Raw genomic sequence first — 14,533 nt, 5'->3', positions numbered from 1 at the left:
AGGCAGTCCTGAAAGGCAGAGTGAGGAACTGAATTATATCGCTACAGAGAGAGGATTTTTTTTGAAGAAGGGGAGATAAGATGCTGAGTACTGCTGCGGAAAACAGGATTGCCCCAAAGCTGGGGACTGTGGCAAGGCAAAGGCACATGGGGCGTCCCGGCAGGGTGAGCGGGTGTCGGGGCACAGGGATGCTCAAGGTGGGGGTCAGAGGCTGTCACAGAGGGGTGGAAACCCCACAGCACACCGGGAAGACATGGGGACCCCCAGGGCTGAGTGCACGGAGAGGAGAAAACTGCCATCTGGATGGCTCTGCTGATGCGGTGCAGTTAGTGATGAGGCTCTCCCGGGTGCCATCTTCCCAGCTGACATGTACAGCGAGCGGCGCCCGTTTCCCGAGGAGAAACGGCCAGATGTTACAGCTGATGCTTTCTCATTTTACTTTTGATGGCCGTGGCGTTCCCAATTTTGTGAATTGCTGCCTAATGATTCCCCTGGTAACTGGTGGCAAAACTCCCACTGACTGCAAGAGGGACAGGACGGGGCATTTAATAACAGCGTTGCTTTTGTGCGTGCCGCGAAGCCCCCGGGAGCCTCCGATACGGGCCCAGCCCTCGTTGGGATGGTGCAAACACAAAACAAAAAAGACAGTCCCTGCCTGGGAAGCTCATGTCCCTGTCGATCTGCAACAGCGAGAAAAGTCCATCTCCTACCAGAACTGGCAACGTCGCTGCACGCGTCCAGTACAGACGGGCCATTTTCTGACCGGCTCTAAACCCAATTCAGTCGGATGCATTACTATTCAGGCAGTGTCTTGCAATAACTGGCAAATCCAAGTAATGAGGGTGTAAGGTTTCTAATCGAAGCCCGTTGAGTGCTGAGAGCCCATTCTGTTGACCTGGGTGTACCCCCACATGTGTGGTATGAAGTGCTTTGACTTTTGGGTCAGTTTTTAGAGTCAATTATTAGAAAAAGATTCAATGTCAGTCTCTGTGCTACTGGAGATGAAGGCACGCCAAATCACTGCCTGTCTGGTAGTGTCCTGGCAAAAGTCAGCACGGGCTTAAAATCTACTTTGGCCCACCCTTTCTGGTTGTTGTTTTCTATATTTTATGGTCACGCTGTTTATAATGATTTCAATTAAATCAAAGAGCTTTCCCAAAATGCTTCAGTGACATCGTCAGAAGGAACTTGCCAGACATGCCAAATGTAGGGGGTGGGTTGTTCTACTTGTAGCAATAATCTCCAGAGATATTTTTTCTATATTAGGTAATTAATGTGAAGAGAAACTAAACACGCAGTGTTCTCTTCCTGTAAAACCCTACAGTATATTTTTTCCTACAATGTGTACTTTTATCTCTGAAATTTAAAGGGAAGCTCATAGGTACCATGTAGAATTTACATATATCTCCCAATACTGGTAATAAAATGACAGCACATCAAAAAACATTAAGGCAATCTGGGTTTTGCTTTCTCTCCTGCTTTTTCTTCCCCCCGCCTTGTTTACCGTCCTGTCTGTTCGCATCGGCTGCTCTGGACCGCTATGTGTTGTGACACCTCCTTCGGTGAAGCGCTGCAGCGTGCCGTGCTGCGAGCCCCGGTGCTCTGCTCGCGCTTTTATTCTCCTCCGAAAGGCAGGAGCCAAGCAACCGGCTTTAAAAGGGGGATGCTATGCATGGGCATGGACATACAGCACGGATGCTATAGCACGCAGGGAAGAAGCACATGGAAGCGTAGATGTGCCCCTGAAACAGGGTCCCCGGTCCCCCTCCTCACGGCTGCACTTTTGCATCGCAGCGGCAGAGCTCCGCTGTCCTCACACGCGCTGTGAGGAGGAGCACGGCCAGAATCCCCTCTTCTGCAGGGGGAGAGGTGCATGTGGTTCCTGTGGTGCTGGGTTGGTTGCTGGGTTCTTGCAGCAATGCAGGAGCGGAGGGAAGCCGGAGCATGCGTGCGCAGTTGGGTGATGCACGCAGGTCCTGGTTTGAGGGACACAGGATTAATTTCTCTTTCGGTAATTTTACTTTTCAGTAAGTTCTCTTCTAATGCTGGGGAAACCTGCATTTTTAGAAGACTCTAGTGTCTGAATTTGTGAAAATATTTACTTTATAGCCAGCTATGGGATGCATGTTTCAAGGTCTTAGTGGTTTTGAGCTCACCAGGTGTGGGGATGAGGATGAGCGAGACCTGGGCCCTTGACCCAAGCTGCCCAACAGGGTTAGTTCATACCATCAACATCACATTCCATATAAATTAGAAAGTCTGCTGAGGAGTTTTCTCTCTTCCATGATCGTAGTGACCCTGGAAAGTCCTTGGCCCGGTGCTGGACCTCTGAGCCCTTCCCTTCCCCGCAAAGCCTCAGCGCCCGCAGCATCCGACATTTGCTGTCCCCTGCTGGGGGTGCACAGCTTCCTACGGATAGAATGGGCTGAGTACAATCCTCGTATATTTTATATTGGTATTGGGATCAATATTGGTTCTTTAGTGTTATTAATATTAATTATTTAGTATTATTATATTAAATCTGTCTGTATTTCAACCCTTGGGTTTCCTCATTTTTTCCCAATTGCCCTTCCCGGGTGGGGAGGGGTCATTGTGTGATAGAATCATTGTCTAAACAACAATAATGCCGTGGCTTCTTCAAACCATAACAACCCAGCAGCCCCGGGGACTGCAGGGGCTTTCTGTGCACGGCAGCGATGCCTCTGCCGCTTGCTGGAGCTCTGCATGGAGATGTGAAGGGGATTTTTTTTCTTTTTTAGACAGATTGGCGTGTGTTGTCACAGGGAAGGTTGAATAGGAGGGGTCTTGTTTGAGCTCCTTTGCACGTGTCAGTTGTCATTGTTGCTGTGTTCGCTTGGTTTTGCAGGGAGCAGCCTGAATGCCCAAGGGCAAAATCCAAACTCCTGCTTCTACCCACACCCTGGACTAAAGTCTCCTAAAATCAGTCATTCTTTCACTGATTTCAGCAGGGTTTTGAGCCAAGGCACAATTCTGCTAGCAGCGTAATGTCTACATTTATCTGAAGCCTATAAAGGGGCTCCAGGAGAGCTGGGGAGGGACTCCTGATCAGGGAGTGGAGCGATAGGATGAGGGGGAACGGTTTTAAACTGGAAGAGGGGAGATTTAGATGAGATATGAGGAAGAAATGTTTCCCTGTGGGGGTGGTGAGCCCCTGGGGCAGGTTGCCCCGAGAAGCTGTGGCTGCCCCATCCCTGGAGGTGTTCAAGGCCAGGTTGGACGGGGCTTGGAGCAACCTGGGCTGGGGGGAGGTGTCCCTGCCCATGGTAGGGACCTTTAAGGTCCCTTCCATCTCTAATCATTCCATGGTTCTATATTAGATTGGTCACTGTGGAGCAGGCTGAGACCCCTCATGTGCTCTGTCAGGAACACAAAATGCACACAGCGTTGGTGCCTACATCTAAGCCGTACCGGAGCAATAAGGGTTACCCCTAACATGGCCCTCCAGGAGACTTTGTGCCAAGAAATGGCTACAAAGCACAGTGAATGATACAACAGAGACAGCAGGTTGCAAAGGTGTTGCACAGAGGGCAAAAATGGGATGGAAGCTCTCCCATCTCCTTTGAAACAGGATGCAAATATCATCTTGTCTGTGTCTAGTTAGACAATGATTTGGTCCCTATTACATATACGTATGAGCTCATCTCTTCTGGATTTAGATACGTAACCTTTCAGTAATCTCTAAATCAACCATACGCATTTTAAGTGGAGCTGCACTTTGTCTTGTAAAAGCTAAAGCAGAGGGGTCCTGTTATCTGTGCAGACTACGCGAGGACGAGCGCTCCTCTGCGGGGGGAGCAGCTGAAGCCTGTGTTTGCAGAAGACATAAAGGGTTGGACTAACTTGTTTTTAAGGTCTGTACTTAGTCACTATGGAAAACAGCTTTTAGGAACACCCATTGCAAGTACACTTACAAACAATTTACCAATGTCATATCTTACTGAGGAGCTGCAGACTGTTTTCCCCAGTTCTATCTTTTCTCCAAATAACGAAGGCATAATACACTTTTATCAAGATGCTACTTAATTCTTCTTTCCTTTACAGTCCTTTTACTAATGATGTTTCTCTCCTAAAGCCGACTTTGCATCAATTTAGCATTAGTTCCAAAGCTTTGTATGAAAGATAAATGCAGCCGTGCTCACACTGCTAGTCTGCCTTTGCCTGAGCACCGAAGTCACGTCACCCAAGCGCTATGACTGATCTAAATTGACAAGAGTAAAGACAAAAATAAAAAATAATTGTGTTTTCTGGTAAAGTGTACTTTTCAGAGATTTTTATTTTGTTCTTCTTGTCTTAGCAACCAGAAGTTGTTTCCCATGGGCGAGCAGAAGGGCAGAGTGGTTCTCTAAGTGGTGTTTCAGGTAATTAATAGCAGTGTAATTGAGGAGTGTTTTGCCATGCCGGGTGTATCAGGCAGCAGCATCATTCATTGCTCCCTGAAGCTTTGCCAGCACCTTCTGAACTGCAGTTCCTTTCCCTGGTAAAGGCCATTGCTTTCAGCTCGGCTGGTCAGCTCTTCTGTTCAGAAGGAACAACTAGGCAAGGTGGCCTCTGGGGAAGGGGAAATCTAACTCCAGCTTTGCAGGATTCATGAAGTTTCACACCCGGGTTCCAAGACCATCAGCTGAGCGAATGCTCATCCGGAGGAGATGAAACAATTGCCCTTATCTCAAGCTCCAGGTTGGTGGATGAAATTATTTCTGTGGGGTATTACACACCAGCACGGAGCAGCAATGGCTGGTGTCCATGCAGGGGAGACACAGCCCATGTTCACGCTGAGGTTTTGCTGTTAGCTGCAGAAATTTCAGCTTCCTTCCTACAATGCCGTAATTTCACTGCAGGGGGAGGTGGCTCTGCAGCTGCAAAGGATGAGGCATGCATAGGGTTTAAGCATTAGGAAAAGCTTCCTAATGGGCTGGAACCCACTCCTCAAACCTGTTTTGCTGCACTGATTGGATATATACTCCCTCTGTAAAATACCCTCGCCAATCTGGGAACAATAGCTGTATTTTTCATTTGAAAAATTTCCATATAATGTTTAGAGAATGGGCACCACAATCGTGTGCGTTCCCCTGGGTGAAGGAAACCCTTGAGACGGGGGTCCCCGAGGGTCACGGCTGTGTCAGCTGCAGCATGAACTGGGCCAACATCACCACTGCTCTGTGCCAGAAGGTTTGGGCCAGTCTCTTGCAATGAACAGGACTTGAGTTGGACTCTCCAGAAGAGAAACCCAGGGAAGTCTCTCTCTCTGGCCGTGCCTGTTAATTCTGTGTACTGGGTATTACTTTTCACTTACGGAGAAGGTATTCTGAGCTGTCATGGTCATAGTCATTGTCTTCAGGGAAGTGGTTGATACGGAAGCAATGTCCTTTGTAGATTCCTAAATGAAAACAAAGCAAACATAAAATATAAGGAATAGAACCAGGTAAATGCTTCTGCCAGCTCTGCTTTATTTCCTTTTCCTCCCAAGCTGTGTAAGTAAATGATTCTCCTGTAGGGTTGGTCACTGATTTTTTTTTTTTTTTAATGCTATCAAGAAACCATCTCTAAGGTCACGAATTTTGGGCAGATTGGGCTGAAGCCTATCTGAAGGAAGGGAGAGCCAGGATGCCTGGGCTCTTTTCTTCAGCCTGCCACTAACAGTGTTCTCTTGAGTTTTTTAATCCCTCTGTGCTTTACTTTATCAGCGCCGTGCTTATCTTACAAGCAGACTAAGTTTGCAAAGCTTCTTTTTGTTCCTAGAGTGACTGTCACTCTGGGTCCCTGCTCCATGGCTGGGGCTCCACAGCAAAGCTGGGTGCCAATCTGGCACCCATCACCCCTCCAGTCTCGTCCCCAGTGAAGTGCTGGCTTCCCTTATCACAGCTGGGAAATGCTGACCTGTCTGAGGCCTCTTCCATTATTCTCTACGCTTGGGAAACACATCCATAAATCTCCTCCTGCTGCAATATAAACCCCTATATCCCCCTCAAGGTTGGTTCAGCTTTTAATGGCATATTTGTTTAGTTAACCGGGAGCCTGTGCAGTAAGTCAGGGCACGAGTGTGCACTCCTGATACCTGAAAGAACGACGCCAGCGTTGGCCGGATGAACCCCGCGCTCGACTGAACAAGATGAGGTTCAGCACTTTGTCCATCTGGGTAAAGCTTTACATTAGTATTTTGTGTTATTTTCGATCCCGGTTACCCATAGCCACGCGCGGTCCCAGCTGCAGCCGGGTAGCTGAGGCTGCAGTTGCACGGGGAGCTGCACGGGCACCTCTCCCCAGAGAGCTCGCTGCCGGAGCGAAGCCCCGAGGTGCGATTCTGCCTTGGTGCTTTCATTATTCATTAACCAGAGCTTTCGTGCTCGGGAACATACATCATGCAGGATGAGTTATCCTCTGCACAGGAGTTTCAGTGCTTACAGCTTGAGCTGGCAGAAGGATTTACAAACCATCACTTAATACTACTTTAACAGAAGCACAGCTGCAGTCTGTAGGATATAAATGTGGATTTATTTCACTACCTATTACCAATGATTACAAAGATCTCAAAAGAATTACTAATCCGGAGGATTTCAATTGCACTCTGTGAGTGTCAACTGCAGGTTTGCTACTACAGTGCAGTTAATTCTTCCAGTAAATGATGTATCTACTCCAATTGCGGTAATGGCTCAGGCTTTCTCTGCACAGCACTTCAAAGGCTGTGAACAAGAAGCAAGTGGCTCACGTCACATCTGGAAGTGACACACCTGTCCCGTCTGCCAGGCGGAGGAGAGCACTTCAGCTGGGACGGCTCCGGCGAAGCACGTTTGCCCATGCACGCCTCTGTTTGCCATCAGCCGTTTTGTTGCTCCTGATGGCTCTCCAGCAAGGCAACCCAAAAATCAGATTTTAAAGATCCCAGTGCCTATTTTTATGGCAGTTGACACAATGAAACTAAATCACTCCCAGCATAACAGGGCCTCTGAGGCTGGATGGTCATTTCTTTGAGTCTCTTCATTATGGTGTGCCAATTTAGAGGAAATACATTCAAGCTATGATTTTTATCCTCTCCTACTCATTAAGGAAAATATCTAAATAATCTTCTCACCCTAATTTCCTACGGAAACAGGCTTTTCAATGGCTCTGTTCTTGTGTGTGTATAGGTGAGGCCATCTCTCAGTCTGTATGTACTTCTCCAATAACTTTTAAGGTACATTGGTTGAATTTATCCAGAGCTGATACAAAAGCAGCAGTATCACAGGTAACTGAGCTCCCACAACTTCTGTGCAAACAGGCAGACGCATGAAGGACAGAGCTCTACCCACCGAAGGCTGCTTTGTGAACTCGCACGTTCACAGAGCATGGCCATGGGCAACAGCCCAAATAAATGTTCCTCTTCCAGAAACTCACTTAAGAGACAAGAAATCTGCAAGACTGAATTGTTCCCCGAGCCTCTTGTGTTTGCAGCACTGATGGATTGATGGAGGGTTTTGGCCTCTGTAAAATGGCCTTATGTTATTAAACTTCCGAATGAAATGGGTCCCTCAGCAGAACTTTCTCTTCCAGGGAGGCCATGAAGCCATCCCACTGCAGGACTGCAACGCATCAGCAGGACAGGGTGGGTTGGTATTAGCAGCGTCTGGGCTTTTCCTCTTTTATGGTTGGAGACCTTCATTTTGCGGAGCTTGTGTCTGGAGCCTTTCACATGAAAGATTATTAGCAATTCTAGCAGAGGTGAAAAAAGAGGATAATTAGCCCCAAACAGAAAATTCTAGATGAGCTTGAGAGTTCCTTTCTATTTCCAGTTTTTAGGAATACTGAGATTGGTCACTCTAGCCAAATTTTATAGACATAGCAAGTGACTGTGAAATTTGGACCTGTATCAAAGCCTGGGTATCCAAAACATTCTTCCCAGTATTTTTGCTGTAGTTCAGATCACAGATATTGGTTTGGGGTACTCTCTAGTGTCTATGGTATTTGATAGCTAATAACAGCAGCAGACCGGATAAATTTTTTCCATAAACTTAACAGGTGTCATATAACTCAGCAGCAGCTCATTAAACTCTCAGTGAGGCTTGAAGTTGCTATCAAGAACTCTGTTGCTCTACAGGGTATTGAGGGCTCTTTTAATCCACAAAGTATCAGAACCAAAGTCTTGCTAGGAAATGTAACAATACCCTTTTTTCATAATGATGGACTTTGAAACTCAGATATGGGAAAAATTAAAACGAGCTGGGTGGAAGCTATTGAAGCAGTGGCCAGCTTTAAAAGCAGAACAGCAGAGTCTGACTTGTACTTAAAACACAAAAAATAAAAACAAAGCAACACTGAGATTTGATGAAATACCCAGGTCTCTGTGTTGCATGTATAGCAATGCAAAAGAATAAAAGCCATGAAATAGAAGAGGTGGCAGAAAAGGAAACACCTCCATTAAATTCAGAAACAACCATTCTGCAGCATCTGCACAAGGGCTGTACTCCTTGAAGCTCTTCTCAAAGGCTTCACAGAGGATTCCTTGAAGAAATGTGTAGACGAAGGTGGCCCCTGGTCCATGCTCAGTAAAGGCACACATGGACTGTTTCCCACACCAGGATGTGACATGGAAGAGAGATTTTCTTCTTTGCTTGAGTATGGGGAGACAGTCCCTTATATCCTTTGGAGAGGAAGATGGAATATTTAACTTCTACTGCTGTACCCACTAGAGAGAGATAAATAAACTGCAATCACTGCCTAACAGATACTAAAATATTGAGAAGCACTTCTGGATACCTCTTGAGAGTAAGATATAATATCCCACTGAGACACTGTAAGTATTACTCCTTTCTTTGAATGATTACTGATATGTTTTAAATGATACTTTTAGAAATACAAATATATAATGCATTTTTTCCTCATAATAATAACTTTGTTCTGAATTTTGGGCCAGGACTTCAGAATTTGGGTTAATGATAATGAAGAGGCAAATTTTCTTAAGTGTTGCTGATGGTGCAAGAACATTTTTTTTTTTCCACTGGTTGCGGTGTACTTAGCTGGCATTTAAAGACTAAAAATTGTTTCTGACTTCGTTTTACTCTGTATTCAAGGGCTTCTCCGACAAGGTTAGTACTTCCCAATCTCACTAAGTGTTGTTCAGATAACAATAATTAGAGTGTGATGTACTCTGATAATGTGATAAGGGAGGGAATTGTATTTCCTAAGTGAAGATTAAGCTTTGTTTTGGGGTTTGAGATCTCAAAGTACATAGAGTTTTCAACAGTAAAACAAAGCAGTGAACCCAAATTCTGATGACATATTACCTTCTCCTTGCTTTTTCTCAAATAATCCTTTAATAATCCTGTCTGTACCACTGCAGAATTATTCACTAGGGTTTTATTTTTTGATGACTGAGAGCGATGGTTAATGCTGTAGGATGCAAATGCTTATGAACTTTGTTTATGCCATGCATTACACGATGACGTTGTTGGCCACACCAGCAGCCATGTCTTTGAAGAAGCCATTTCCCGTGGTCAGTATTTATCAATGACAACATTCCCTGATGCCCTGGAAGTGTTTGCACAAATCAGCACTGGAATATAGAGCACTTGTCTGGCAATATTTGTCCAGACAGGCTGTACTTCTGTTTTCTCCTCCCCCCTAATCCTGAAAACTATATAAAACAAGATCTTTCCATAACATTAGTGTTTCGTTGTCATTTAAAATAGGTTTCCACCACACAAGACGCTAGCAGCTTTGCAGCAGAGGACCTTGTCTGCGGGGTAGTTCTGTCAATAGCAATTTTCATCTCCTTGCTCTGAGCACGAGCTTACGGGAGGCGATATCTGATAGCAGTGGGAGACACATGAGGATAGATGGGTTGAGCTGCTGCCGTCTTCTCCATCAACAGCTTCTGCAGAGCTATTGCTCGATTAACTATTTCATTGACCAGCCCTCTCGACTGCCCTTGTTGGTGAGACTATGCAGTAAAACATCGCTTTGGGGACTTGACTGAGAAGCCTTTCTTGCTTTCCTGTGGGACACCAGACATTTGCGACCTCCTTGGCTCGAACTCTCCGCTGCCAACACGCCACATTCTTTGTAGCCCTTGAGCAGCTACAGACACGGAGAGCGCACACGTGCACACTATTAATAGAGTTAAGCAGGGTTTTCTCCTGAGGAGGGTTATACTCATGGAATGAGTGCTATGAATGTCAGCTGCAGAAGTGGCTGCATGGCTACGGCATTTACCTGCGGGCAGGTAAATACACCCCATAATTGTCCAGCCTAAAATCCCACTTACCAGCTGATTTCCTTCTGGCAAATGTGGGTCTTCTGGGATGGGCTGAAGATGTGGAAGGAAATGATTTTCAAGATCATTTGACAGCAAGTGCTTGCAGATACAGGGAGTAAAAGTTGCAAGGAGCTGACTGTATATTAAAAATAAGGCAATTAGTAAGGAACCATGGGAAATCTGGCCCGGTGGTTCTGCTTGTTGCATCTATTCTGTGATTAAATGCTGTGCTCCAGTTCCAGAGCCAACCGTTAGCCTGATTTACTGCAACGCTTGAATATCTGAATGTTTAAATGACGAGTTTTCTGAATATATCAGCCCAGAGCCGGCTGACTGACAGATAACATCACAGACAACAAGAAAAGCGTGACATGCAGAGCGGGGCTGTTGTAACACAAGTTCCCCGAACACAGTGTCCATCTGAGCATGCCGTGTGGGGCTGGCTTTCCTTAATGGCAGGGCTTTGCACTTCCCTGGGACAACAGTGGAGAACCTCTATTTATAGCGAGTGAGTGTGTCAGCGCTGGACTCTGCCAGGGGAGAAGAGAAACAGTTATATATTTTTTCCTTAGGAAGATTTCTCTGCTGACAAGTTCTGAAGTCCTTTGCAGTGTGATTTGAGCAACAGTGAGCAAAGGAGATCAGACATGCCAAAAAATGTTCCTCTCCGCAAAATTTATAGCGTGGAGTCTATCTGTGCCCTGTGTTCATTTCTTTGATTTTCCACCAGCACAACTCCCCTGTCTCACTGGATTGACACACAACAGCGAATGCAGCTGCTGTGTTAACTTCGTTTTCTCTTTATGCCTCTCATCAAGAAATAGCCCTTGAAAAGAGGAATGGGTTGTGCACCTCCTTTTACTTTCAAAACCTGCTTTGTGGTGCTGATGCTCAAACAGGGACTACTGTGGTCTTGAGCTCTCCACTCAGACCACAAGGAACAGCACTGGATATTTTTCTGTAACTTGGCACTTTCTATGTTAAATTGTCCTGAGTTCGATTATTTGTCTCCTGCTGTTTGCTGAGAATTTCACAGGCCAGTCCTTAAGTTACTCGAATGAGCACAGATCCTGTGAGCCTCTGCCAGAGGACGTTTAATGCTGTCATTATAAAAGAAATCATGAAGTATTGATGCAGGTTGTGTGCAAAACACACCCCATGTGAATTTGCTACCCCACATTGCTGCTGTAACGCCTCCTTCAGCGCCACGGAGGACGGAGCCAGCAGAGAAAGAAGCCTCAGGAGGTTAAATACGCATTTATTGGGTGTCTGCCTTTGAGAAAAGTTTGGCTGTTGTGACAGCTTCGCAAAGCTGGAAACTTCAAAGCATAGGTTGTTTTTGAGACAGATGCTGTCTGACACCCCCTGACTCCTGCCAGTCCGGGAAATATTTGTCCATATGTCAGTTTGTATTTTTGTTTCATCCTGAAGGTGAATTTGATGAAGAGCACTACCAGTACCTGGGGTTATTGTCATACTTCTGCCAGGGTAGGTCTTGTTTTCATAAAATACTTAGGATCTAAAAAGATTAGAAGTCCATGGCCATAACTGTGGTCTAGTGTGGTACCATAAACCAGCTGACCTGCACTAGCTGTCTGTGCGCGTCATGGTCAGGCTAAAGCAAATTCAGCTCAGCTGAGTCTTTAAAAGGAAATTATCCTGAACCTTAACCATGTTTCTCCACAGGTGTTGAGACAGTGAAACAATAATATTCTATTTTTCCTCCTAAAAGTCATAGATTCATAGAATCATAGAATACCAGGTTGGAAGGGACCTCAACGATCATCTGGTCCAACCTTTCTTGGCAAAAGCACGGTCTAAACAAGATGGCCCAGCACTCTGTCCCGTTGATCCTTTCCCTCTTTATCTTTTATCCCGTAACTCAGAATTCACTTGTTTCTCATAGAGGGGAGATGAACTGCCACTTAGGGGCCAGATTCTGATTTCAGTGCAGTGGACTCAAATCTGCCTCATCCAGTAACAGCGATATCAGAATCTGGTCTCCTTTGTTTGCTCCCCCTCCACTTCCCGGGCAAAAAGAAAATGATTTAAAAATGTTCAAATGTATGAAATTTGCCCCACTTTCTTACTTAGGAGCTGTCAGCTCTAACAAACCCTTTGGGTTCTTCTTTTGATCTATTTTCAATTGTCTGGTGGGCAAAGCAAAACTCCTCCTTGAGTCTCTTATTTTCTTATCTTCTGCTGTGACATGAATTTCCCCCTTTTCCAGTCCTCCCCCTTCGCTGCCTACAGACCCTCCGCTGCTCAGAGCTTTTCACCCACCCCATCGGTGCCACATGAATAACTACCTGCTCTGAGCCCTCTGCTGCTCAGGCAGCTTTTCCTGCCTGCTCCATCTCGCTCATCTTTAATGTCTTTAAATGCAAAACACCTTCCCGGTGTGTTTAACACCTTGCGAGGGCTCGGGCAGCCCCAGCAGCGGCGGCAGCACTGGAGGAGATGCGCACTGAACAGCTCGCAGCTGCTTCTGCCCACGCGCTGGCAAATGAGCTCATGTTGGCAGGGGACCGCGCTTGCTCTCACCCCGGCCTTTATTCTTAGCGCTCACCATTCCCCTCAAGTCTGGCAAAAGCACGTTTTCTCTAGGAACAGGTCTCAGTTTATCTTGTCATTTGACATGCTCAGTCCCACCATTAACCTCACTCTACTTCTTCTCTTACCTTCGTATAGTAGCTAACGCTCCCCCCTGTATTTACCACACACTTTCCATGAGAGAAGAGACTGTCTTATTCCACCACTCTCAAGGATTTACTCTAGGATATTATAATCTACTTTCACCGACTTGTCTGCACTGTGGCAGTGTCTGATCCGGTTGCCTTTCACCATTTGCAGCCTCTCCTTGCTGCTCCTCTACAAAGCCTCTCTAAAGGCCCTCTGTTGGAAGCGGAGGCAGCTCACAGCTTCTCCTTTCACCATATCCCTGCAGAATGAAGGCTGTGTTGCTCCAGCCCTTGCATTGCTTTTTTCTACAGTGGTCTCAAACTGTAGTGGAGCTCATGCTCCACATTTCTGAAGAGCCATCTCTACTGACCCGAGTGCCAATTTCACAGCCATAAATAGCGACCGGCAAGGTTCCTGCTTGGGCAGTTTGACCTTCATGTCATGATCACCCTTTTCTCTTCTAACGCTCTTGAGTTCCCTGAGGCCCCAGATGTGGTGCCTTAGCTGATCTCCTCCCGACATCGGTGGATGCTCACCATTGCCCGAAGAAGGTAGCCACACAGAAGACATATCTCTCTCAGGTGGTGAAGAAGTCTGCTGCTGAATGGTGGCTTCTAGTTCTGGCTTGAAAATACTATTCTTTGAGCAATATTATTTTGGCATGCTGCAATCCACAATGTAACACCTGAACGCTATTTTGTGCAGCCTGGTAAAGCATCTCCAGATTCTGGATTACCTACACCCAAAGGCACCCAGGGAGATGCCTACAGAGGCTCCATTGGTTTTAATTCACGTGGGTATATACAGCCTCAGCAGCTGACCTGTTTCCAGCTGGGCAAATATCATCAAAGATGTTGTGCATTTGTGCAAGAAATGAACAGATGCAGAAAAGACGCTTTGCCAAAGACGACTTTAAAATTCTATGACAGCCTTTTGTTCCATTATAAGATTTTATTTGAGACCTTGAGTGATGTTAGAAAATCCATGGCAGCGAAACTCATTTCCCAAAGACTCACCTCACCTGCACATCTGGGAGCTAATAAAACACATCACAGTGTTTGGCTGCTGTCCTTTGAATTCTCTTCAGTCATTACAAAACTGCTGCCAAAAGTACTAAGTGTCCTTGTGCTACCACAGTGAATACCAATAGTATCAGGGAAATGTAGGACAGTGGCAAAGTAGATAAGAGTTGACCGTATGTTACATGTTGTTTTGAGCTACTTAATTTCCCTTTTCTTAGAATGTTCCTCTCCTAAACCAGCATTTTAGCCACAGAAGTCATGATGGAGGTTTTTCAGCGGTGCTCCGATCCCTTTCCCAGCCACTCTTCCTTAGCCAACCAGCAGACAAAATAGCATGCTGCATTATTCCAGCACTCAGGCATCCCCAGCAGCCCCTGTGTACTGCTGATGGTTGTCCTACCACTGTTTGCAATTTGCTCCTTATTAACTATGTCATCTTCTGCTGCTTCTTGGATGGCGAAGTGGGGGTAAATTCAAGGGGTTCTGTGGCTTATTTTAATCTTTATTGTTGCTCATTTTTAGGGAGTTTATTGAAGGAATGGCTCTGTTTTTTTCTAGGATGAAATACTGACATCCTTCC

At 45.9% G+C, this 14,533-nt stretch overlaps 1 protein-coding gene across 1 annotated transcript in view; it reads right to left on the bottom strand.

Moving 5' to 3' along the window:
* CACNG4 (calcium channel, voltage-dependent, gamma subunit 4) overlaps positions 1–14,533 on the bottom strand; it is a 61,751-nt gene that overhangs the window by 2,460 nt on the left and 44,758 nt on the right. The window contains exon 2 of the mRNA XM_009894803.1: positions 5,315–5,398. Within this exon, the coding sequence (XP_009893105.1) occupies positions 5,315–5,398 (84 nt within the window). The remainder of the gene's footprint in view (positions 1–5,314; positions 5,399–14,533) is intronic.

This window comes from Charadrius vociferus, unplaced genomic scaffold (assembly GCF_000708025.1).
Source record: "Charadrius vociferus isolate BGI_N301 unplaced genomic scaffold, ASM70802v2 scaffold321, whole genome shotgun sequence".
NCBI lineage: Eukaryota > Metazoa > Chordata > Aves > Charadriiformes > Charadriidae > Charadrius > Charadrius vociferus.
Note: the sequence above shows the minus strand (reverse complement) of the source record. Positions and strands in the feature narration are given on the sequence as shown.